Consider the following 27,113-nt stretch of genomic DNA (forward strand, 5'->3'; position numbering starts at 1 on the left):
TCTTTCCCCCTTCCTCTCCCTATGGTCCTCTGTTAGGTTTCTCCTGCTAGACCTATGAGTGCAAACATATGGCATCTGTCTTTCTCTGCCTGACTTATCTCGCTTAGCATGACACCCTCGAGGTCCATCCACTTTCCTACAAATGGCCAGATTTCATTCTTCCTCATTGCCATGTACTACTCCATTGTGTATATATACCACATCTTCTTGATCCACTCATCAGGTGATGGACATTTAGGCTCTTTCCATGATTTGGCTGTTGTTGAAAGTGCCACTATGAACATTGGGGTACATGTGCTCCTATGCATCAGCACTTCTGTATCCTTTGGGTAAATCCCTAGCAGTCATAGGGATTTTGCTGGGTCATAGGGGAGTTCTATCGATAGTTTTTTGAGGAGCTTCCACACTGTTTTCCAGAGCAGCTGCATTCCAGTTTACATTCCCACCAACAGTGTAGGAAGGTGCCTGTTTCTCCACATCCTCGCCAGCATCTATAGTCTCTTGATTTGTTCATTTTAGCGACTCTGACCTGTGTGAGGTGGTATCTCAGTGTGGTTTTGATTTGTATTTCCCTTATGATGAATGACGCTGAGCATCATTTCATGTGCCTGTTGGCCATCTGGATGTCCTTTTTGGAGAAGTGTCTGTTCAGGTCTTCTGCCCATTTCTTCATTCATTTTTCGTGTATGGAGTTTAGTGAGCTCCTTGTATATTTTGGATACTAGCCCTTTATCTGATATGCCATTTGCCACTATCTTCCCATTCTGTCAGTTGCCTGTTAGTTTTTTTTACTGTTTCCTTTGCCTTGCAGAAGCTTTTTATCTTGATGAGGTCCCAATAGTTCATTTTTGTTCTTGATTCCCTTGCCTCTGGGGATGTGTCAAGAAGGAAATTGCTGCGATTGATGTCTAGGAGGCTATTTCCTGCTTTCTCCTCAAGGGTTTTTATGGTGAAACCTACTTTTAATTGTATCCCATTGACAGAACAATTCAGAATCCTCAGCCCTGATAACTTTGTTGTTATTTTTGTAGTTATCAGACAATAATTTCCTCTTTGTTTCCTCACACCTTCCTCTAAGACACACTCTGAATCCTGTGAGAGGTTTTCACCTCCTGCTGCTTATGTATATCACCTCCAGTTTACAGAGCATTAGTAAAAGCTTGATTCCACCTGGGATCTGATTGCTTCTCTGATGATACATTGCAGACCATGTTCACCATATCATTAGTGTTGTTAACTTCCCAGTTCAACCCTGAAATCTCATATAGTGAAAACAACAACAGAAAACTTAACAAACCTGCATTTTAAAGGACTATATCAGGCACTGTAATTTAAGACAAAATTATTGTGTTCTTTCTTTGCCACAGTAAGCCAGAGCAGATGCTTGTCTGCTAAGTGAAAGAGGTTGGCATTTACTCCCGAAGAGAAACTCAGCATCAAGCAATGTTCCCCAATATTTACTTGTGCATGCTTATCTGTCTTCACTATGTTCTATTTTAGTCTGAATATAGATTGTAGCCCAAACTGTCAGTAGCAGGTATGTCTTATGTGGTGTCTTGGCAGGAACCATAATTAATTTTCTACTCCTTTTATTTTCCTACTCTTCTGCCAGAAAACGGCAGAAATGTGCATTTGTTTTTGGTGACAAAATGTAAAGACAGGTCAGATGAAGCAATCATGATTCTGAACTTTTAAAGTGCTTGTTAGCAAAGCTGCAGAGTTCTTACCTTTATAGGAGGCTGCAATTGAGCAGTAGTCTGGTGATTTTTATTACTACGTGTGTTTGGGTCGCCATCTGGTCTTGAATTGCCCAACATGTCACATAACTGAGTTGGAGCTTAAAGAGATCTCGGGTCATTTCGATCCTTTTTACCTTTTCACCTTTTCTTGCTGTCTTGGATCAACCCCAGGACTCTGAAGTTCATTTGCAGTTGCCATTTTCCCAGGGAATTCATTGAGCCTGCTGTACTATGTGTGCCTGTCTGGGAGGCTGCAGGCTGATTATGGGAAGCAGGAGCTCTGGGCTGAGTGTTAATTGCATTTGGAGACCACGGGGCATTACAGGCAGCTGCCGTTGGGCAAGATTGGCAGGCAGCATGTCATTCAGCTCCTGTGAAGGCCTTGGCCTAGTCCTCACTGGCAGGCAGGGCCAGATTTTGGGCAAACATTTCTCCTAACCCAGATCCCAGTTCACACTTTTCACAATCACTTCTTGTAAGAACTTTGGTCAGCAACATAACTAAATAGGGTTGGGGTGATGTTCATTCTTTCCTTGCCTCAGCACCAGTGGAGGAAAGGATTCATAAAAAGTGAAAGTTTCCTGAGGATCTCCTAAGGTACCTTGTAGGCATAACCTCCTGTGAGTTATAGCTATAAGCCAGTATTTCCCAGTCGTGACATGGGCCAATTTTGTGTTATAGATTATCGCTCTTAATAAAACCAAGGAACGAATGCGGCCTTACCAAACTAATCAAGAAGATGAAGATCCAGACATCAAGAAGATTAAAAAGGTAGGATGTTGGGCGTTTCTGGCTTTGGGGAAGCCTGGTGATCATTGTCTGTCCTTAGTGATGTCTTTGCCACCCTGTCTCTGAGCTGAGAACCATCTTGTTCTAATGGTTCTCAGACCTGCCCTTCAGAGCAATCCAGGTATGGCTACTTTGGGAAGTTTCAGCTTGAGATTTTTTTTCAAGTTCTGGGCATCCTCTTTTGGACACTGTAGAAAGGATGCCAAAACCAGACGTTAAGACAATACTGTTTTCAAGTAGGATTAAGTAAGTGCTTTAGAACCTCATGATTTTGTGCTGTTTTCACATTTTAGGAGGGTTTTTTTTTCATGTTTATTTATTTGTTTTTTGGGGAGAGAGAGTGCATGTTTGCACATGCGTGTGAGATGGAGAGGGACAGAGAGAGAGGAGAAGAGAGAATCCCCATCAGGTTCCATACACAGCATGGGGCCTAATGCAGAGCTAGATCTCAGGACTGCGTAATCATGACCTGAGCTGAAATCAAGAGCTGGAGGCTTGTGGCACCTGGGTGACTCAGTCGGTTGAGTGTCCCTTCTTGATTTCAGGTCAGGTTATGATCTCCTGGTTCGTCAGATCAAGCCCAGTGTCAGGTTCATGGTTTGTAGTACAGAGCCTGCTTGGGATTCTCTCTTTCCTTCTCTCTCTGCCCCTCCCCTGCTTGTGCTCTCTCTTTCTCTTTTTCAAAATAAATAAGTAAACATCAAAAAAAAGTCAGATGCTTAACTGACTGAGCCCCCTAGTTGCTCCTAGGGGAGTATATTTAAATGACATTTTAAAAATATTTCTTTTAGCTTAGCTTTCAGTGTTTATTTAGAAAGGATTTTTTTGAACATGTGAAAAGATTAACTAAATACATCTGCTCAGATTTCTGTTTTATTATCATTATTACTTTCTTGTTTAACATCCACATGATTAACAGATCTTTCTGTGATACTGTTAGTTATTCCTGTGTACAACTCTAAAAAATTTTTTTAATGTTTATTTATTTTTGAGAGACGGAGAGATACAGAGCATGAGCAGGGGAAGGGCAGAGGGAAAGGGAGACACAGAATCTGAAGCAGGCTCCAGGCTCTGCTGTCAGCACAAAGCCCGACTCGGGGCTCAGTGTCATGAACTGTGAGATAAAGACCTGAGGCTGAAGTCGGACGCTTAACCTACTCTGCCTCCCAGGCCCACTTTTGCCCTTAACCAAACACTGGTACTCACTCTGGTCTACTATATTTGATTTATGTCATCTTAGGTTTTGAGTTCCATCATCGTAATTCTCTTGTGTAAATCATCTACTTAGCTTTGTGAACATTATGTGAAAAGCTCATAGTTACAGAACTTTTTTTGGATACATACCTTCAAATCTTTATTTCATCTTAATGTTTTTCTTATTCCTGTTTTTTCTATGCTACATAATTATTCCCTTTTAGTTGTAACAAAACTTTAGATTTTTAAAAAATGTTTTACTTAAGACAGCGTGAGCAGAGGAGGGTCAGAGAGAGAGGGAGACACAGAATCTGAAGACAGGCTCCAGGCTCTGAGCTAGCTGTCAGCAAAGAGCCTGATGCCGGACTCAAACCCATGAACCATGAGATTATGACCTGAGCTGGAGCTGGACGCTCAACTGGCTGAGCCACCCAGATGCCCCAAGTTGTAACAATACTTTAAATATTGCTCAGAGTTTGAAAGAGAAATACTTCTTAGAACTAAATTGAAATGTTTTCATTTTTTAAGGAATAAAAAGTGAAATAACACCATTCCTTTCTTAGAATTCAAAAACATTTATATTGAGTTTGATTTATGTTATTGTTATAAGATTAATGCTCTTGCCTTTCTTTTAGTAATATGAAGTTGTCTGTAAACAAAGAGATGAGTGAAGTAGAATTTTCAGGATTTTTTTTTTTGTAGGAACTGGTCTGTTAGAAAAGTCAACCAGCTCAGCAGGTGATACCTGACTAAGTAAACATAAAGACTGTTTAACATAAAATTTCATTAAGATGATTTTTGAAAATATTTCTGTTAATTGGAAGAATAGTGGTAAAATAAATGCTTTTTACATTTTCTACCTTCCTATTTCTCAATGGAAGCAACTAAAAAACATATTTTTGAACTTGTTAAGTAGGCTTTGAAATTAATTCGAATGTGCTTCATATCCCAATCCTTCTGTGGTCTGTGTGGCATAAGGTATTTCAAATGAATTAGTTTCTCTATTCTGATTTGGTAAATAACATAATTTTGTATCTTCAATGAACCAAAAATTGTAATTTATTAGATGACAAAGAAGTTTCCCATTAGATTTCTCCAAATAATATTCATATAAATTCCCCCACATAATTCTGTTAAAATGTGGCTAGTTTTTATTGTTTGAAGCATGGCAGCTGTGTGAATGCCTGCCTCAAAATTGATAGTATGATGACAACATCAGTAGGTAAATGAAGGAATTTTAAACATTGCAACAGAAGAGCAGTTGTTTAAATATGTGACAGTTTAGTCCATATGGGTGAAATAGTAGGGAAAAAATAAGAAGTGTAAGACTGTGTTGATTAGAAAACAATAATACTAAAGAGAGATTTGGTAGTGATTTCATGCTTTCAATCATATATGGATTTGCAACCTGCTTTGTGGCTGAATCTGCCACTAGGCTATCGTACACCAGAGTAATAACCTTGTAACTGTTTTATATTTAGAAAGGACTTCAGCTTTTTGGGTCCATTATTGTATAGGTGAGAAAATAGAGGACTAGAGTTCAAAGTTAGTCAGCAGATTAGTCCTCAGCCTTTGGGTTAAGGATTATGACATGCACCTGTCTGGTTAGCACCCAGCATTTACCTGGATACTTGAATGATGTTTAGTAAATATTTGTTGGCTAAACTGCATATGTTTGTCTATTATTTTTCAGATTATACCTAGGAATTTCAGATCAAATTTAGAAGCTATCATGTTTTCTACAGAATTGATTTTTAATTATATTTCATGTTTCTTTTCACAAAATAATCTCAATTGCAAATCATTAACATGGCTAAGAGAGAATCTTTATAGTTAACAAAAAGCAGGTAAAAGAATGTCAAGTCTGAGTGCATCTTTCCTGTGTGAGTTACCATAAAATTTAGTTTACTCATCTTTAAATAGAAGGGATCACTTGAACTGTTGTCTAACACTTATTTTTTAAGCTTTGTAATAAAAACCTTCAATAACAACAAATCAAATAACCTGATTTAAAAGTGGGCAAAGGACTTTTCTCCAAAGATGAAATGATATACATGTAATCTTTGGAGAAGTCATATCCATATGAAAAGCTGCTTAATATCACTAAGCATCAGAGAAATACAAATCAAAACCATAGCGCAGTGTCACCTCACACCCATTAGGATGACTACCATCAAAAAAACAACGTAGGTGTTGAACCTTTGTGCACTGCTGGTGGGATTGTGAAGTGGTTCAACTTCTATGGAAAGCAGTACAGTCATTCCTCAAAAAATTAAAAATAGAACTACCACATGATCCAGCATTTCCACTTCTGGGTATATATCCAGAAGAATTTAAAATAGGGTATTGAAGAGATATTTGTACTCCCATGATCACTGCAGCATTATTCACAATAGGGGAGAGGTGGAACCAACTCTAATGTCTTTCAGGATATGAATGGACTAAATGACATGTACATACAATGGAAAGTTATTCAGCCTTAAGCAGGGAGGAAATCCTAGCAATGGTACAACATGGATGAACCTTGAGGACATCATACTAAGTGAAATGAACCAGTCACAAAAAGATAGATACGGTGTGATTCCACTTACATGAGCTATCTAAAGTGGTTAAATTGACAGCAACAGAAAGTAGAATGGTGGGGAGCAGGGCCTGAGAGAAGGGAGAAGTGGGGAGTTGTTCAGTAGGTATAGAGTGTCCGTTTTGAAGATGAAGAAATTCTGGACACCTGTTGCACAACAATGTGAAACACTTAACACTACTGAGCTGTGCACTTAAAAATGGTTAAGATGGTAAATTTTATGTTATGTGATTTTTTTACCACAATTAAAAATTTCCAGTGTCTGATTTTATATTGTTAAAGAATAAACCTTCAATGTATTCCTTTATTAAAATATTAATAACTGAATATGTAATATTATCATATTCTGGTGTCCATATCAGCAGTCCTAAAGAGCTTAAGATATGGAAGAAACTTGTAAGGCTGAGAAAAATACTATTTTTAAATTCTCTTTTTCTTCTATCTGGAAAAGCCTGCCGTGAGTTATTCTAGCGATGGGACCATTAGCACTCTAATAAAAAGCAGTTATGACACGGAATGAAAACCCTTCCTGACAGGTTTATCAAGGACAGTCTCACCCTCCCTGAGATTCTTTCTGTTGTTGTTCTGTAGGTTCAGAGCTTCATGAGAGGATGGTTGTGCAGAAGGAAATGGAAGACCATTGTGCAGGATTACATTTGTTCTCCTCATGCTGAAAGCATGAGGAAGAGAAACCAGATTGTGTTCACCATGGTTGAGGCGGAGTCAGAGTACGTTCACCAGCTCTACATCCTGGTCAACGGCTTCCTCCGGCCCCTGCGGATGGCAGCCAGCTCCAAGAAGCCTCCCATCAGCCACGATGATGTCAGCAGCATTTTTCTCAACAGGTTTGTCTTGGCATAAATCAAAGAGTCTTGTGAAAAACCCATTTCTATTTCTTAAAAGAATTTTTACTTTACTCTTAAAAGAATAGGAATCATAAGTTTACCTTTATGAGTTTATGATATTAGAAATAAGAAAGCTATCATTTGTGTTTCATTATTTGTGTGAGTATACATGACTTTGTCTTGAATCATGGCATCTAGTTTGCTGGGTCTTTTCTCTGTTTGGCCTATGTTTTCTTGTCATTGTGTGGGTGTGTGTGTGTTGGAAAAGATAATCTCCTTCATAAGCTGAGGGAAATGGAATGAGTAATGGGTCTTTACATGTAATTTATACAGATGTATTTTAAGAAGAACAAAAACTAACAGGGGGCCTGAAACTCTCTAGCAAATTCATTCTCTCAATAAATATTTACAGTGTCCTTCCTGCTGAGTATTCATCAGTGAACAAAGCAAAAATCCTTGTCTTCATGTAACTTAAATTTTGATGTGGGAAGACAATAGTAAATAAATGAAATATGCAGCATATTATATGGTGATGAGCGCTGTGGAAAAAAATAAAGAAGGGACCAGGAGAAGGGGAGAAAGGGAGTGCCTGGGTGCTTTGCTTAAAAATTATTTATTTGTTTAATTTTTAATTCACCCATTTATTTATTTACTTATTTGAGTACATTTATTTATTTTTGAAGAAACTTACATAGTTCAAAAGTCAAAAACAACATGAAAACATCAAATAACATGAAAAAAAACATCAAATAACATCAAATATTACAAAGTCATACAAAGGGATGATATTTGCCATCGGAGACAACGTGGATGGACCTGGAAGCTGTTATGCTTCTTGAAACACGTTGGACTAAGAAAAACAAATGCCATATGATTCCACTCATTAGTGGGATCTAAAAATAAATAAATAAACAAAAAGCAGACTTGGACTCATTTAGATCAAACTGATAGTTGCCAGAGGAGGGCTGAGGGGTTGGGCAAAATGGGTGAAGCGGAGAGAGAGAGATACAGGCCTCCAGTTATGGGATGGATTCGTCATGGGAATAAAAGGCAGAGCACAAGGAATACAGTCACTTGTATTGTAGTAGTGATGTAATGGGGCATATTATAGTTACACATGTGGTGAGCATAGGAAACCTATAAACTTGTCAGATCACTAAGTTAAACACCTGAATGTAATATAACTATGTATCTAATCAAACAAATTTTTTAATGAAAAAGAACAAAAAGTTATTGTAATATATTTTTAATTTGGCTTTTTAAAGAATTAGGCTTTTTATGCATTTATTTTATTTTACTTTGTTTTATTATTGAAGTATAGTTGACATACCGTGCTATATTAGTTTCAGATGTGCAGTGTAATGATTCAACAATTCTGTACATCACAGTGCTCAACACCAGAAATGTGCTCTTCATCCCTTATTTCACCCCTCTCCAGTTTAAGTTATTGCTAATTCTGAGCTAGAGGTTTTTTTCTATAGGTCTTTATAAAATGAAAACCCATATCGTAAAGAGGGTTTTAGGGACTAAATCATAGATCAGAATTTAAATGTATTTAAATATTTAAAAAAGTGTGGCTGAGTATTTGTGGATGACTGCAAAAGGAGCTTGATAGCAAGAGACTCAAAGCTTGATTCTCTGTCCTGAGGTGGTCCTGGCCCCACTGGAGTGTGTGGGATGCGCAGGGAACCTGAGGGATAGCTCCTGGTCCACAAGCTGCACAGCTGGCATTTTGGTGATACGTCAGTCACCCGAGTGTGTCGTTTCAGCAGTTCTGATGACAGTGGCTCAGTTGTAACCTTCACTCTGGTGGTGTTGCCAGCAGAGGCTGCAACACATTGGTCTTAGGTCACCTCTGGGGATTTGTTTCCATTGGGTCCCCTGATCTGCTGTGTGCAAGGCAAGTTTGTCATATTGTTTAAATTCGGAGTCAGGATGCTGTGCCTCTTCTTGGAAGGCAAGGCTGTAAGCTCTTCCTGTAGTTAGTAGTTGTTTACTATACCTAGTCCTTGATGGAGATTTAAAGAGGTAGGTTTTTAAGTTTTCATTTAATTTAATTTACTTATTTTCAAGATATGTGTTATTTTTTAACCCTTTTTTGTTTTATTAAGTTTTTACTTTTTATTTTTCATATTTTCTAATTAAAATGTTTTTTACTTTATTTTGAGAGAGAGAGCGAGCTCAGGGCAGATGCAGGGACAGGGGAGAGAAAGAGAATCCCAGTCTATCAGCACACTGCCTGACACAGGGCTCCATCTCACAAGCTGTGGGATCATGATCTGAGCCAAAACAAAGAACCAGATGCCTAACCACCTGAGCCACCCAGGTGCCCCATTAACAGTTTTTATTTTAATTCCAGTTAACATGCTAAAAAGGTATGTTTTTGAAGGTGAGGCTTATAAGGTGTTTATTGTCGTTGCTATTGTTTAACTTTCTTTACCATTAAAACTCAAGTCCTAGGCCAGTCAATTATCTTGAATCTCAACAGAGTTTATATTTAAAAAATAATCTATGTATCTCCATGCAGGATAGTTTCATCTGTTTTCTAACCATCCAGGTATCAAATATGAAGGTAGATGTATCAGTAAGTTTTCAGTGTAGCAAAGAGAAGCCTCTCTGTGAGTGCAGGGAGTTCATTGCTTATAGAATTCTTTGGAAGAGCTGAAAGAGTAAAGCCAGGGGGCTGCTCCTGGAGCTCTGAGTTCAAGAGCACAGCACTGTAGGTGTGATTTAGAGGAGGGTAACTACAGCCACTGCCATTGCCACCATATCTGCCTCTCAGGTCTAGGAAGTTGTTGCCTACGAACTAGAACACTGAAACTGGGTGCTGATATTGTCGCTAAAACACTCACATCTTCACGACTGATTTTCAGCAACAGTAAGATGGCCTCTCTTTCTACCTTCCATGTCTTACCAAGTGCATCAATTTGTGGAACTGAATTTATATTCAGAACCCCATTTGCAATGGAGTCTGGAAAGTTTAGCTTTAGCTCTCCATCCTGTCCACCTAAAAGGACAATAGAAAGGAGATTGAAAGACTAGGATACAATATCTACCAAACTAGGGGCACCTAGGTGGCTCAGTTTGTTAAGTGTCTGACTTTGGCTCAGGTCATGATCTGTGGTTTGTGGGTTCAAGCCCCGTGTCAGGCTCTGTGCTGACAGCTCAGAGCCTAGAGCCTGCTTCAGATACTGTGTCTCTGTTTCTCTCTGCCCTTGCTCCATTAGTGTTTTGTCTCTCTCTGTCTCTCAAAAATGAATAAAAACATTAAAAAACATTTTTAAACCCCCAGAAACCAATATGTACCAAATTAGATTTGGTTGAAATTTTTGAATGACAAACACTGGTTAGTTAAAATTTCTGTAAAAGAAAAACATATTATCATCTTCAAGCAGCATGTATTTTGTTTCATGGACCATTTGGAAAAAAATGAAGGATTTCCCATTGATGTTTATTGTAATTGAATTTGACTTAAACCAGAGTATCTAACTTACATGAGTAATTCTGTATTTGATTATGTGGATGTTTTAGTTCAGAAAAGGCTTTAGCAGCCCATTCCAATGAGTTGATTTTAATGAGGAGAATGCAAAAGTTACTTTGGTAACTTCTCTTCTTGAACCTTGTAGAAATTTGGATCTCTATGCATAGTTCTGATTTTAGTATCTCTGTATAGATTTAGTCCTTTTCAGAGGATTCTTTTACATTTCCATCTTGCGTGCCTTAGGAGTGGTTACGGTAGAGTTCTGCCAAATCTTTGCTATGGATTTTCCCCCCCCTCTCTCCTGTCAAAACTCATCTTAGTGAAAAAGAGAGTCCTTTCCCTGAATTATCATCTAGAATCAAATATGAAAAGAAAAAGGATCATAACTAATTTTTTTATTATCAGTTGAAGTGCTAAATTCTAACAGTAGAAAGATGTTGCTATCATAAATTGATCAAGAGGGTTATATGACAGTGATTTGGTGTTTACTGTCTTCCACTATTTGAAGCTTAGCTCAGAATTTTTGAGATTGTTTGAAAGACAAATTGCTTTATGAGAGCTAGCATAATCCATGTTATTATTGTGTATACAGTTCAGAGGCCCTGGGAGGCATGTAAATCATGTATTTATTAAGGCTGTAAGGACTCAGTGGACTTCTTTAACAAAGAAGTGACTAAATTATATTATTTTTAATTTTTTATAGTGAAACAATTATGTTTCTTCATGAAATATTTCATCAAGGACTGAAGGCAAGAATAGCAAACTGGCCAACTTTAATTTTAGGTAAGTGTGTGCTTTCAAGATAAAGGATTTTCTTTTAATACGGCTACAATTAAAGTAAAATAACTTCCACATTATTCAGCCTAACCTGTCTGAATTTCCCTGCTGACCTGTGAGGTTCCTTAGGCACTGGAAATCTGTTTTATTGCCCCTTCAACCCTTTCCCCTGGCCTGTCATTGTTCATCTGGGGCTAGAATTGGGCTCTCCCTCCCCACCTCTGCCACTGTGCATTCTACCACATCAGTTAGTCATTCAAGCACCTGGACGGGGGCCCTGTGCAATTGTGACATGTGGTGCTGGGAGCTACTCTCTGCCATTTCCACTGAGTGAACACAGTCTCTCCTTGTACCTTAGATCACTTACCAAGTACCATGAGACACTGCCATGTTTACTTCTTTTTTTCCAGCTGACCTGTTTGATATTTTGCTCCCCATGTTGAACATTTATCAAGAATTTGTGCGTAATCACCAGTACAGCCTCCAAGTGCTTGCCAATTGTAAGCAAAACCGAGATTTTGACAAACTCTTAAAACAGTACGAAGCCAACCCTGCGTGTGAGGGGAGGATGCTGGAAACATTCTTGACGTATCCAATGTTCCAGGTAAGTCATCTGGGACGCATTTATAAGTCATCTGTTCCAGTTTGGTGGTACTGAAACCTAGAGTGACATGTAACCATGCTCGTGCGGAACTATGGCACATGCACATCAATTGTCCTGAGCTTGACCCTGAGATAAACAAATTTATGCCACACATTTTCCCTCTATGTAGCATATGGGAGAAAAGCAGGCTTTTTTTTTTTTTTAAGCAGGCATTTTTGAAGCAATTAAATCAGGAATGATTTTTTGAAAAGTAGCACAGTTTTCTCTTTACAGAACGATTCCACACAGACTTCTTCCATGGAGTCTCCTCCTCCAGGATGTTTAAAAATATTATCAGGTTTACAGAAATAGGATGCTGTGCAAACGTTCCAGTATATGCTGGTGGCATAAAAGGCTCCTGAGGGGTGGAGTGACTGCTGGGAAAGTCTTTATTTCCTGCCCATCCTCCCCGCCCTGTTACAATTGCTGTCGAAGTTGGTTTTGAGCTTGTCTGGAGAGCAAAAGGAGGATGTCCTGGGTCACAGAGGCTGTGAAAATGTAGGGTGTGGAGGTGCTGGCTGGACCTGGGGACTCTCGGCCCCTAGTCAGGTTGCTGCATTGAGGCTGGGGCTTGTCATTATATTCACTTTTGGGTGTGAGAGCACCCGGAGGAATCAAACACACTTCCGTTCTTACCTTTACCTAGAGCTTTACCATTGAGAGTCCTTGTGTGAGAACTGAGGAGGCCCCAATGTGAATTGAACCTCCTGTTCTTTTGAAAAGTGTCGATTCTGCTCTTTTGGAAAGGCATTGAGTGTTCTATTTGTGGAATTTATGGGGCTCTGGCCAGGCCTCCAGATTGTCATGTGGTAAACCAATTCTCCCAATCATGTGTGTGAGGGCTTCTGCAGAGAGCTTTGCCCACCCCATCCCCAAGCCCCCACCAGGCTCAGGCATTGCTGACCCCGACTGACCATTGTATAGCGTCAGAAAGAAATCTTGCTCTGATTCATGATTGTTTGTCCTAAAGTTTGTCAATCCTCTTTGAGATCCCGGAAGTAACCACAGAGGTTTAGTGAGATTTTTTAAAAACCAAAAGGATGCATTTGAAACAACTTAAATATAGTGAAACTTTATAATGTTATTGTGTTTTTTCATGGAACTGAATTGTTTCAACTTTTTGCCTCCCTGAAGAAATATTTTGCAAGAAAAACTTCAAAAAAGGTTGCTTTTTTAAACCTTATAAAAATTGTAATTTAAGCTTTTATTTATAGGGAAACAAATTTTATATAATGCAGTGTTCTGAGATTCTGTTTGAGTCTTTGGCAGTTACCTCCAGATTATGATTATAAACCCTAAATTGTGTCTTTTCAGCAACTCTGTTTCCGGTGAATATTCAAAGGAATGGTTGTGAAAGACACATGGAATATTCTGGGGGGCACCTAGCTCCCTTTCTGACTGTGCATTAATGCCTTCCCAGGGGCTATTTAATTTCCCCTTGGTGTTATTTTCTCAGTGTTTTAAAGCAACAGACAGAACCACACTTGCTCTGTAGGGGGGTGTCCAAACACAGTAGAATGTAGGCCCTTGGAAAGCCCTTTGGATTTCTTAAAAATTCTCTCATTCTCCCTCTTTTTCCCTGGAGTTTAAGCCCAATAAGAATGACTCAGCATTTTGATTGACCTCAGGGAATTGCCGTAATGTCAGGAAAGGACCATCAGACTACGAATCTTGAGGAGACCTGGATGTCTTGCTCACTTGTCAGTCATAGCATTGCAGAAAATAATTGAACCAATCTAAATCTCTGTTTTTTATTCTTAAAATTGAGGACTTGAGGGGTGCCTGGATGGCTCAGTCGGCTTCAGTGTCTGGCTTCAGCTCAAGTCATGATCTCACAGTTCTTCGGTTTGAGCCCTGCATTAGGTTCTGTACTGACAGCTACCTCAGAGCCTGGAGCCTGCTTCAGATTCTGTACCTCCGTCTCTCTCTGTCCCTCCCCTGCTCGTATTGTCTCTCAAAAATAAATAAAAAACATTTAAAAAATTTAAAATTGAGGACTTGAGCTCCAGTCATCTTCCAGAGCTCTAGATGTCTGGCTGTGATCCTGGGGCGATAACACTAGGGTGGTACAAGGAGCCTGGTGTTGGTCTAGGAACCCCTATCCCAAGACTGTGGTGGCCCCGAGCCCTAGAATTTAGCTGAAGGGTCAAATGTTGAGGTTCTTTGGCTTCTTCCAGACCAGGGTAACCAAAGGTCTCAGCTTAGGGGAGCCATTGTTCTAGGAGGAGCCTCAAACTTGAAGAATTTAGCCAGAGTTGGTCCAAACTGCAAGACATATAAATTGAAAGAATAACTCTTAATCTATTTGCTGCTCTATCACTATTTTTGAATAGACCAAGAGGGGAAGCCATCAGAGTATGCTACCTAAGAGCCTCATTGTCCTTGGTGCCTCTTCTTTGTCTTGTTCGCTTGGTTTCTCTTCCTCCTGCCTTCTCCCTATGAGTGACCCTATGGACCACTCAGGGGAAAATTGCACTTTCTTGAAGCTTGGAGGTTTTCTCTTACTGGGTTCATTCTATCCCTTTTGTTCCCTTTTTGACCCTTTCACAAATGAGGTGAAATAGTTGTGAAAACATTTGCTCCCTTAGAGGGTCTAGCTGTTTCCACTTCCCTCTGCCTGCTAGTTCATGTCACCAAGGGATCTATGATCAGGCTTTTTCTTGAGTCTAGATATGGGAGTAGAGGTTGGTCACAGAGGAGGAGAGGTGATTGGCAGCGTTTAGTCTGTGTATGTGTAGACCTTTTCCTGGGCTCTTTGTCAAGTAAGTCAATTGCTTCTGTTGATATACTATGTTGAGCTATGGAAACATAGAGGAGGTGTCAAATTTGGCTGATACAGTAAATTTATCCTCAACTGAACTATCAGACAAGTATCCAAGTATTGCCAAGAAATTTGTTATGGAAAATAATGTAGTCGTTAATTTAATTTTTAATTAGCAAAGGCAGTGGCTCGACTGGTACTGTTTAAATTGGCTTCAGCCTCTCATAAGTCCGTAGACAAGCCAATCATGAAATCTGCCCCTGACAAGAACAGTGCTGTTAGATGTCCTCCAGAAAGTAGCCTTTTGTGGCTCTAGCCACCTATTTACTGTAATTGGCGAGCAAGCTAATTAATGTCTACAAAGTGACAAGTATTGTTCATAATTGAAAGGAGCTTTATGATCCATCTAGACAGTACTTATTGTGATTCTTGGGTTTTGGGGGAACAGATTTAAAATCAGTTCTTGAATATACAGATGAGCTCTTTGGAGAGCCGTCCACTTCTCTGCCGAACATCCTTTCCCTGCTTTTTGGCAGCTTCACGCTTGTTTGTTCCTCCAGCAGAAACTAGAAAGGGCCAGTTTCTGAATTTCAAATCCATCTACTTGAATCTTAGCCAAGGAGCTCTCTAAAATAGATTTAATTAATGGGGGAGGATCATGAAGCTATTGACTAAACTTAGTTTTGTGGGTTTTCAGTGCATGCATTATAAGTGTCAGGCTCTCCCACTCCTACCTTCTTTGTTATGAAAAATTTAGTACATTAGCTGTTGATTGCCTTGATTTTCTTATAGGAATACTGACTTAGAGGCAAAGTGTTATCCATCTTGGCACTGTATAGAAGGGATATTTGAAAGTGTAGGTATCCCAAGAGCTTTTACCAGAAGTTTATTGGATAGAGAGGCAGGAAGTACCCTCCTCATGTCTTACAGAGGGAGGAGTCTCCCTCCCAGAAGGAGTCTGTCTGAATTTCCAAAACCTTAATACGATGACATTCCCTAGGACCTCACCCCAGAGTATCAGCTGCAGAATCATGTGCTGATGGCACTGCCCTTGTGTTCATGCATTGGTCAGAGCTGTGATCATGTCTGGGGCCATCATTTAGTGTGACAACATCTCGGGCAAGTTACCAGACCTCTTCACACTTATCCCTTATCTCTGTAAAATGGGCAAATACCTCTTTTGTTGCTGGAGGTTTAGGTGTACATGCAAACCTTGAGGTCCAATCTGACTCACAGCAGGCAGTGTTACGGTGCCTGTTGTTCATGCATGTGGGTATTATGATTAAGCCCAGTGCCCAGCTTCCTAAAAGATTTTAGTTTGTAAGCCAGTAAAAAATAAATATGTAGAGGGGCACCTAGGTGGCTAAGTTGGTTAAGCCTCCTACTTCGTTTCTGATCTCATGGTTTGTGGGTTCAAGCCCCATGTCGGGCTCTGTGCTGACAGCTCAGAGCCTGAAGCCTGCTTCAGATTCTGTGTCTCCCTCTCTCTCTGCCCCTTCTCTGCTCACGCTCTGTCTCTGTCATGCTCTAAAAAATAAACAAACATCAAAAAATAAATAAATATGTAGAATCACTGTAACTTGAGTTAAATCTCTACTATGTTCTATTAAAATGTCATACGTCTGGTGGAGTTTATGCCTTTGACAGAATTCAGATAGTTTATCCATAAGCGAAAGTACAAGTGAATAGTTGAATTAAACAATACTTTTTACTTCTAGAAGGATGAATTAAGGTAAAGTAGGATAAGAATGTAATAAAAGCAAACATATCTTCTTCTCCCATGTTTTAAATCTAAACAGAACAATCCAGTAGGATTGTGAATTTAAAAGAAATTGTGAACCAATATACCTAAAATATAGACTCATGTGAATTGAAAATAGCTGAATGCCATGAACCAATTTTCAAAACTTCTGATTAAGAAATATATGATTATATTTTAAAAACCTAAAGAAACAATTGTTTCTTTGGAACATAATATTTTCTTACTTTTTTGGGTGTTCTTGGTGAAGTATGTGTGTGTGTGTGTGTGTGTGTGTGTGTGTGTGTGAAGATTGAAGTGTATTTCGTTTCAAAACTGTAGAATTATGGGGCACCAGGGTGGCTCAGTCAGTTGGGCGTCCGACTTCGGCTCAGTTCATGATTATGCAGTCCATGAGTTCAAGCCTCATGTCGGGCTCTGCACTGACAGCTCAGGGCTTGGAGCCTGCTTCATATTCTGTCTCCCTCTCTCTCTGCCCCTTCCCTGCTCTCTCTCTCTGTCTCTTAAAAGTAATATAAAATCATAAAATAGTTTTTAAGGAACTGTAAGAGTAGATATGAATTTCTCAGACATGATGACGGCACAGTAGAGTGCCATCCCAGTGTCACTCCTTCTGACCTCTTGCTCATGCTGGCCTTTGCATTTAGATCCCCAGGTATATCATCACACTTCATGAACTCCTAGCTCATACACCCCATGAGCACGTGGAAAGGAAAAGTCTGGAGTTTGCTAAGTCAAAACTAGAGGAACTGTCCAGGTATGTGGAGAACTTATAATAAAGGTTGATTAGAGAAAGCTGCAAGTTAGTCTCTGTGGAAACCTAATATATATATCCAGGCAACAATAAGCAAGACTCAGTCCAGCTTCTCAGATTCACCTGAACACTGAATGCTAACTCTTCAGATGGTACTGAATCAGCATACATGTTAATTTCAACACAGAAAAAATATATCATTAAAAATGTTTTTATAGCATGTGAATTTATATAATTGAGATTATAAGTGTATTTGGGTTTATGTTTCTTTCAGTGTAATAAGAGAATGACTTTTATTGGAATCTTTGTGTTCATATTTGGCAAGAAGCTAGAGAATGTATATTTTGGATTTTTCAGTGACTTCAGTGTTTCAGGGAATTATTTACATCTGTATTCCTTTAGCTTAGATGGAAAAAAATGGTATAAAGTTCTCTAATTTGCTCCACCTCCAAGAAATGGCATCCTAATTTCAATGAAGATTGATCTTCATAAAATAATATGTTGCTCTCCTGTTGCATTCCCCAGGGTATGGATTGGTTGCTGACCAACTTGTCATTTAGAATCATGATGTACATTGGCTTTGGTTTGGGTCATGGCTTGTTGAAGCCTGGAAGTCTGGTCTCCCCACAGTCTCAGTTATATTCATACAAGTTCAAAATGGAACTTCCCAGAGGGAGCTCTTCTTTGAATACCTGCTAGGGCTATAGAAAGTATCTCTTACTGTGATCTGTCTGTGCTGTGTCTGATAGGATAATGCATGATGAAGTGAGTGACACTGAAAACATAAGGAAGAACCTTGCCATAGAAAGAATGATCGTAGAAGGTTGTGATATTTTGCTGGACACCAGCCAAACTTTCATCCGCCAAGGTAAGTTGGGTAGACCCACTGTCTTAGGCATCTCTGCAACTGTCACATTATCACTGCCAGATCCCAGAAAGCATTTCGGAGCAGGTTTGATATAGCTGTGTGATTGGTACGTTCATGCAGGACACCCCCATGGCCTTGACCGAGGCTGTGGTTGAGGCCCACCTTTGTGCTGTTTCTTTTCAGGGGCCATGAAAAACAGCAACACAATAATAGTAAAGCACGAGTGGGACAGTAAATTACATTCTGACTGGACCCTCCTCCTCAGTGGACCAGACATTCTCTACAGCTCCAAGGAGGACAGATCGGTCTGGCCGATGAGAGTGGCAGTGCCAGGTGGCGACGATATGCAGGCAAAGGCCCAAGAAAAACTTGCATTGCTCAAAGCCCTTTCACATAGTGGTGGGGACCATGTCCGAAGTGAAAACAGCTGTCTCTTGTTCCCGTTCTTCATAAGCACTTCTGGATCAGCCCCACATGATCTGATTTGATTCAGTTGGCAACTCCAGTCGCCAAATGAAGTGTTTGTTGACCCCTGCCATGCTTTGGTAATGGTGCATGTATCTTGTTTTTGGGATGTGTGCTTTCCAAGCATCCCCCAGTATGTTAAGCTCTAGAAGTGTTGAAGATCTCTGTGCCCGAAACTATTAACAGTGCACCTCCATCCAGGACCCTCATTGCAAAGTTCATGGAGTAAACCTTATCCAGAGTTCTGTTCTTAAGTGCTTACCTGTTCTGAGGGAAGGGATCATACGTTGGACACATATATGATTTTGAATTTGGTGAGCGGTGGCACGTAGATTTTGGAGCTAGGATTAACCTTTAATGTAGTTTTGGTTCAGAACGTGCCAATAACATGTGAAGATATTTGCATTTCCATTGCCTGCCAAAATGTACTGCTTAAAATTTTTTTTACCTCATTGCACAAGACATTATTTGTGCTGTGCACATAAATTTTTGCACAGAATACTTTAAAAAGTTTCACACGTGCTGTTCTATTTTCCATTATTTATTTATAAAGAAAGAACTTACACATATGTTAAAGTTTGGAAGTTTATTTTAGGAAATGATAACTTTTCTCAGTTTTGGCTTCTGATACTAATCTTCCTCCAAATATAGTGGAATATAATGCTGACAGCATCAGGCCTTCCTAATTCCCCCTCTGTTCCTCTGCAGATACTGTGTTCCCATATTGGCTTTCTGCCTTCCTGGCACTTGCCTGCCTGTGTGCCTTCATGTGTGCTTTCCCCAGCCTGGGGTCTTGGAATGCCCTTCTCCATCCCTTCCGTGCCTATCGAATGTCTGCTTGGCCTTCCAGGCTCAGGTCAGACACCTCTAGGGAGCCTTTTACAATTTTTCCCTCATCTTTCTCTCCCCTTCCCTCCAGTTAGAATGAATTTATCTTCCTCCAGGTTTCATGCCCCTTGCTCCTGACGCATGTATTTCATCCTCTTGTGTATTACAGGTACATGTTTGCACGCCTGTCTCTGCCAGTAATTGTAACGCTGAAGGGCAGTGTTTATGAATTCTCTCCTACCTTATCTGTTGTTTTCCATTATAGATACCTGAAAGATGGACATTGGATTAAATTGAATTACTTGTTGAACTGAAGTTTTGATTGTTAGATGTCCTATTTTGTATTTTTCTTGCATTTGGAGTTCGCTGAAAAACATACTAATTGACTGGAGCTTTATAATATGTGAGAATGCAAATAAATGTTTCTGTAACTAGCATTCTATTTCTGAAAGGGCTTTTGATTGAAAGTATTATGCATAAACATTTATTTCTATAAATTGAGACTGCTCTTAATCTAAGTTTGAAAAAAACATCTATAATGAAAAATGCTGGAGGGTCAACTATATTGAATAAGTCACTTTTGTCAGTACACCTGGAGGAAAAACACTCATGAGCATGTCTCTTTTTGATTCATGTCCGGATGATATTTATTGCTTTTTCTGTGCCACATGTTTAAAGCACTTCTGTCAGCTATTAATACATCTGATGTTATTATTGTACTGATGTTGATATAATGATTTGCCTTCACAGTATTTTTCTGTATTTTTGGTTGGATAGTGTGTTTAAGAATTATTCAATAAAGTTGGCTTTAAAAAACCAGACCTTAATCCGAAAGTAGAAAGTAATCCAATTACATATAATTTGGGAAGTTTACATTGTTTGGCTTTGGCTGCTTCTATTATCACTTTCACTACATACCCTTAACAAGCTTCAAAACCCATTAAGGTGGGTTTTTTATTCTTTTAAACTTTGATGGATTCCATTTCCTATGAAATGGACTATAAATTATCTCTAATTGGCTACTCGTATTTGTATTATTTACTTTTAGGGATGGTATGAGGCATGTTTCAGTGTGTATGTATGTGTGTGTGTACATGTGTGCATATGCACAAATATAGGTGTGGTTTCAACTTTAAATTAATGTTTATTCAGAGGACTAGAAAAAAATAAGTCATCCAGGTCATTGAAAAGGCCTCCTTAGATTAAGGGAGTCAGATAATGTTGAATGTCAAGCTATGGGAATTAAGTGATTAAAGTAACAGAAGTTTTATTGTAAATCGATTCTAATCATTAAACAGTTGACAAGCAGGATGCAAAGGACTGTATCATAATGCAGTCTTATAATGTTGTGTTCCAAAATATACTCCAAGGTTGTTAAATTGAAGTGTAAGAGTCTGAGGCAGTAAAAGGAAGACAGTATAGCCATGTCACTGGAGGTCAAATTCTGTTTCCTCCACCTTCTTGCTGTAGGATATTGGGCAATTTACTTAACTTTTCTTTGCCTGAGTTTCCCCTCCTTAAGTTGGAGTTAATAGCATCTAGCTTTTAGGGTCGTGGTGAATATTTAATGAGCTAATGTCCACAAAAGCATCTAGACCAGTGCCTGTGAGAGTATGACATAAATTTAAAAAACCAAGATCTGAATTTTGGAACGGGTTTCTATTTTTCAATAACATAAAATATATATGAACAGTTAGTAGAAGATGAGGCACTCTAAATTGATATTTTGCCCAAAATCCATTATGTATAGCCAACGTCTTATGGAAGTGTGAATCAGGATAATTAAATGAAGGTTACTGAATTCAGAGCAAAATGCATTGAGAATGCAGACTTGGACCTCTGTGGTACCTTAACCATTCCCAGACTCACAGTCATGTCCTTTTGGGGTAGCAGTGTTCTTTGGAATTGTAGCATGGAGGGCTACAAGTATTTGTACTTTCTCAAATGCCTAACCCAATAACCTGGAAGTTGCTCATCATTCCTTTTCACTACTGAGGGGAATGAAGAATAAGGGCATTAGCCAGTCCTGGTTGCCGTTCTTTGGGAATTAAGTGATTGAAATAACAGAAGTTTTGTTGTATATTGACACCAATTACTAGGTTGACTGATAGAGACAAGGGACTGTGTCATAGCAATGGTCTGATATTGAGGAATGACTAATACAAAACATTCATTTAATTTGTACTAACTAGAAAGGAATGTTCAAGTCTTAGAGTTGTGTTGAAACACCAGGTCAAACATAAAATGAAATATAAAAAAATCCACTTAACATGTTTTTCCCAGTTTGATTATTTTATAGACCAAACAATAGTGTTGAAATTCTTCACTTTTAATTCTGATGTATAGACCTCTGTGTAGACTGAATATATGAGATGAATGGTTATAGATTAAGCATATTAGTGTATCATTGACAAGGGAACATGTTTTTCTACCTCAAAGGTGTAACCCACAGCATTACTAACATATGAGCTAATGGTGTATTCTGTAATTACTGATCTACAGAATCATTAAATGCTAGAAGCACTTAACAACACATTATATTGAATCTTCATAAACTTGGTTATAACCTTTCTGAAAATGACTCCTGGACCTGTTTATCCACCAGGACATTGGTCTTCAGCTCCAGTCTTTCACTCTGCCCTAGCTGATCTCACGACCCCGCCATGGCAAAGCTAGAATGGACTGTCTTTTCTCATCTGATCCCTTTCAAAGTGTCAGTGTTTATGTTGCTGAATCCACTGCCGTCTCTTGGTGCGGCATGGCTCACTCACATGTGATCTTAACACGGCCTCAGTTTTCCCTTCTGTGAAATGAGGGGTGAGCCAGGTCCTCCGCAAGAGCTCCTCTGGCTTTGATTCCACCCCATGATCCCCATGAGTGCAGTCCTTCTGCTATTATTCCCTCACATACTTCTCTAGGCATTCTGCCTTTTGCTCTCCCCACCCCTCCTCTGCTCTTCAAATTTAATTACTTGCTGCCTGCGCTCTCTGACAGCTTGCTCCCACCTGCCTCACCTCCTTCCTTTGCTCTCTTCTTGCCTGTTCCCTTTGGTGGAGTCAAGCCTTCTCCTGCCATTTGTTCCTGAGGCCCACGGCCTCCCCCAGGGCTACTTCTGGGCTATTCTTCACACCCCCAAATAGCTGCCTACTCTGCCTCTGTCAAGCAGTCTTACTTAAACACTCACCTGAAGAGATGGAATCTGCACACGGAGGCTTCAGCCTCATCCACCTGCCTCCCCAACTTCAACTCTCTTAAAACGTAGATGCTATTTGGGATATTCGTATGCTAACGTGAACATTTTGTGACCCACAGTCATAGTTTTACCGTTTTACACACACAAACAACTTTAGTGGGACTTTCCCCACTTATCAAAGTAATCTATGACCATTAAAAAAATCAGGAAATGCAGAAAATGTATGAAGAGGACATGAAGCTGCCTGCAATCTCGTTTTCTAGTGCTGACCCCTGTTAATATTTAAGTGTTGAGTATGCATTTAATGGTTCTGATGAGACTGAATCGTGCCTTTGTAAGGCTGCATTTTGAGTAGTGGTAGATTGACAGAATAGTAGTGATATGGCTGACTCAGTAGTATCACTCTTTCAGAAGTCAAGGTATTGAACAGAATGTTTCCCAATTTTTTGGTTTGCTGTCTAACTTAGGTTGGAATTTTATTTTGTGGAGAAAGAGAGGTCATTATTAGGATGAACTTGTATAAAATCTATGTAGAGCTTCTCACATTAAATGGAATACAGTTTCATTCACAGGAATGCTCTGGGTATAGACTTTATGAGTTCCATTAAAATTTCTTAAAATTTTTATCACACATATTTTAAATATAATCTGAAATAGCTGCCCTTTAAAAATTAGCTACATTGCATTAGATTGTTTATTTGTATAATATACATGCATTGTAAATTTTATTTTTTATCAATATGCTATTTGTCTACCTACAGTGTCTCAGGAAAAATAAGTTCTATTTTCTTTTTATTATGTTATGTTATTTTATTACTATATGCAATTATACAATATCTTATTCTTTCTTAAGTTTCTTTTTTTAATTTTTAAAAATATTTCTTATTTATTTTTGAGAGAGACAGAGACAGAACATAAGCAGGAGAGGAGCAGAGAGAGAGGAGACACAGAATCCAAAGCTCTGAGCTGTCAGCACAGAGCCCAACACTGGGCTTGAACTTGTGAACACTGAGATCATGACCTGAGCCGAAGTTGGATGCTTAACTGACTGAGCCACCCAGGCGCCCCATGTATCTTATTCTTAAATAAATAGGTTGATTGATATTAGATCACTAAGGAGCAGATGACAGAAGTGCCATGTTCTTTGAATTCAATTTGGCTTTCTTTCAAACTTATTTTACAGTTTATTAATACTCAAGTCTGAAGTGTTTTACAAAAATAGTAGGAATTAAGAATGACAACGTGGCTTAGTTGGTTAAGCGTCCAACTCTTGATTTCAGCTCAGGTCATGATCTCACAGTCCATGGGATGGAGCCTTGCATTGGGCTCTGAACAGACAGTGCAGAGCCTGCTTGGGATTCTCTCTCTCCCTCTCTCTCTCTGTTGCTTGTTCTGTCTCTGTCTCTCTCTCTCGCTCTCTCTCTAAAATCAATAAGCAATTCAAAAATAGTGGGAATTAAAACAAAATAGTGGGAATTACTTTGGCCCTTAAAACACAATACACTGTCTTTCTGCTCAGAGTGTAGAGGATTTACTTCCAATGGTGCATCAAATAAATCCTTGGTGTCTTGGGAAATAGGTCCTAGAGTTTATTACATCAAGAAGAGCTCTGACTTGACAAAATTTTAATTGCTGTGTATTCTTCACTTTTGTGATCACCAGGTTCTCTTATTCAAGTACCTTCTGTTGAGAGGGGGAAACTTAGTAAAGTTCGCCTGGGTTCATTGTCTTTGAAAAAGGAAGGAGAAAGACAGTGCTTCTTATTTACAAAACACTTTTTAATTTGCACAAGAAGTTCAGGAGGAAAGCTGCATCTGCTCAAGGTATGGGTTTTGCATGACTATTCCATTTATGTTCCATGCACTTAAAAGGGATTGAGGTAAATTTAATTATGGCTTTCTCATATCCAGTATCATAACACCCAGATTGTCACAACTGCATAGTGAGGTGATGTACAGTTGCTGAGCCTGACATGTATTTTGTTGTTAATTGAGTCCAAAATAGTAGAAATTTATGTGTCCATTTCCATAAAGAAGTGCAATTAAAATCATAACCTAGAAAAAAATTTCTAGCTGATGACTGCTGAGCTACAAAAATCTTACTAAATCACTACAGTATATTGATATAATATTTGCTAAACTCTGTTTTACCTTGCACTATACCAAGAAGTCAGCAAACCATGGCCCACAGCCTGCTGCCTGTTAATAAAATTTTATTGGAACACAGCCATGCTCATTTGCTTATATATTATCTGGCTGCTTTCATGCTTTTTAAAATGGCAGATTTGAGTAATGATAGAGATATGGCTTGCAAAACTTAAAAGATTTACTGTCTGACCCTTCATAGAAAAGGTTTGCCTATCTATATCTCTTGTTATTAGTACCCAAGAACTATTATCCAACACCAGGATGATGGCTTTCTGCTGCGTAAAGCACTTCCTGGTTGGTGGGTCCAGCTGTATTCAGTTGCAAGGTGCCATCTAGTCTCCCATAGACTGACTTGCTAAATTTATAGCAAGGAATGAGAGGGAGTTGGGACAGAAGAATATATTTTTTTAATTTTTTTTAATGTTTTATTTGTTTTTGATAGAGAGACAGAGCGTAGGGGGGCAGGCAGAGAGAGAAGGAGACACAGAACCGGAAGCAGGCTCCAGGCTCTGAGCTAGCTGTCAGCACAGAGCCCGATGCGGGGCTCGAACCCATGAACGTGGGATCTGACCTGAGCCGAAGTTGGAGGCTTAACCGACTGAGCCACATAGGCGCCCCGGGACAGAAGAATCTTGAAGTTCAATGAGTTTAATTACTTTTAGACAGCTAACTGTAGTTTTGGAATCTATAAAAATTATTTGTGATTCAGAGTTGCTGTGCTTTCTTCCATGGCAATTTGAATATAAGGTTTATAAATCTGAGCTTCCCAAATTATGCAAGACTGTAAGCCTCTTAACAAAAAATTGGTTTGTTTCCAGACAGGTGGGGTTCTTTCTCTAATAGAATGTACATTGGTTGAGGAGCCTGATGCAAGTGATGATGACTGTAAGTCATTTCTGTCTCTTAGAATTATGGTAGAATAAAAAGGTCTTATGGTTTTTATTTACTTACATCTAAGGCAAGCTGCTTAAGGAGGCAGGAGAGATATTGAGAATAAACTCCCTGAAATCGTTTATAGATAAAAAGTTCTGTTGAATTATTTAACCTGTGAGCTTTGTTAAAACCGTCTTTGGGAATTTACATTTTTAAAAATTTGTCTCATGAGAGTAACTTTTCAGTGGCAGGCAGAGAAGGAATTAAATTGAAGAGTTGGAATTCTGCAGATAATGGAAATTAAAAAAAGAGAAAAGAGGAAATGAGTAGGAGACAGGGATCCTAGTCCTGAGTAACCGGCTGACCTCAGCTTCTTTGTCTACTTACAAGCTTAGTAAAGGCTTCCCCTTGCCTGCGACGGGCCATGGGGCTGAAGGAAGATTCTGGACTTCAAGGGGCACCCATCGTATTACTAGAAGTCTCTGAAAGTAGTGATCACTCGTATTTTTGTATCCATATCTAATTGTTTGGTTTGCATGTGTTGAAGCCAAAGGTTCTGGGCAAGTGTTTGGACACCTGGATTTTAAAATAGTAGTGGAGCCTCCTGATGCCGCCCCATTCACTGTAGTCCTGTTGGCACCTTCACGTCAGGAGAAAGCTGCCTGGACGAGTGACATAAGTCAGGTAAGTGAGTGGCATTTGCCATGAGTTGTGATTTCGCTTGTGTATGTGTGTGTTTATTTCACACCATAAATTTGGGGGGAAGATTTTTAGTTATGTTATTTTTGTTAAACAAAAATACATCTGGTTGCTGTGGTCACTGCATCACCACTGTGTATATTGCTAGCTGGGGTCATTTGTTGTTGTTTGGTTGGTTTTCTTTGTAAGGTTAAAATTTACCTGAATGTCGTACTTGCATTTTAATTCCTGGGCCTTCTTATACAAGCTGTGAATGTAATCACTTGTGTTGAACAGTGTTAAAATTGTCAGTGTTAAAATTGAACAGTAATAAATTCTCTAGTGGCCCCCACTAGATTATCTTTTGCTTATTTGATTCTGAGGTAGGAGAATTGTGAGAGATACAAAAACAGCTAACAAGAGCTGTGATGAGAAATACCAAATTAAAGAATCACGTCAAAGAAGAGAAACTGTCTATAGTATGAAATCTGAAAATGAGCTTTCCAATATTTTATATAGAAAAAATTAGGGAAGAGATTTACTTACTTTTCCTTGATCCACAATGCACAGTTAAGGGATTTCTGCATTTATTCAGAAATTGGAAATATATGAAAACTAGTCATGATTGGGCTTGGACGTTCCTAAATCCAAACTCTACATGATGTTTACTCCATTAGCCATATAGGAGAAAAATATTCATGTAAGGATAAAATTAAAAGAAGGCTTTGTAATTATTTT

At 39.0% G+C, this 27,113-nt stretch overlaps 1 protein-coding gene across 2 annotated transcripts in view; it reads left to right on the plus strand.

The window, feature by feature from the left end:
- RASGRF2 (Ras protein specific guanine nucleotide releasing factor 2) overlaps window positions 1-27,113 on the plus strand; it is a 233,290-nt gene that overhangs the window by 87,928 nt on the left and 118,249 nt on the right. For both annotated transcript variants that reach the window (XM_029942526.1, XM_029942527.1), the window contains exons 4-12: window positions 2,421-2,510; window positions 6,895-7,148; window positions 11,333-11,412; window positions 11,817-12,010; window positions 17,217-17,326; window positions 18,073-18,191; window positions 24,340-24,500; window positions 25,643-25,709; window positions 26,245-26,381. In XM_029942526.1, coding sequence (XP_029798386.1) covers window positions 2,421-2,510; window positions 6,895-7,148; window positions 11,333-11,412; window positions 11,817-12,010; window positions 17,217-17,326; window positions 18,073-18,191; window positions 24,340-24,500; window positions 25,643-25,709; window positions 26,245-26,381 — 1,212 coding nt within the window. The remainder of the gene's footprint in view (window positions 1-2,420; window positions 2,511-6,894; window positions 7,149-11,332; window positions 11,413-11,816; window positions 12,011-17,216; window positions 17,327-18,072; window positions 18,192-24,339; window positions 24,501-25,642; window positions 25,710-26,244; window positions 26,382-27,113) is intronic.

This window comes from Suricata suricatta, chromosome 6 (genome assembly GCF_006229205.1).
Source record: "Suricata suricatta isolate VVHF042 chromosome 6, meerkat_22Aug2017_6uvM2_HiC, whole genome shotgun sequence".
Taxonomy (NCBI): Eukaryota; Metazoa; Chordata; class Mammalia; order Carnivora; family Herpestidae; genus Suricata; species Suricata suricatta.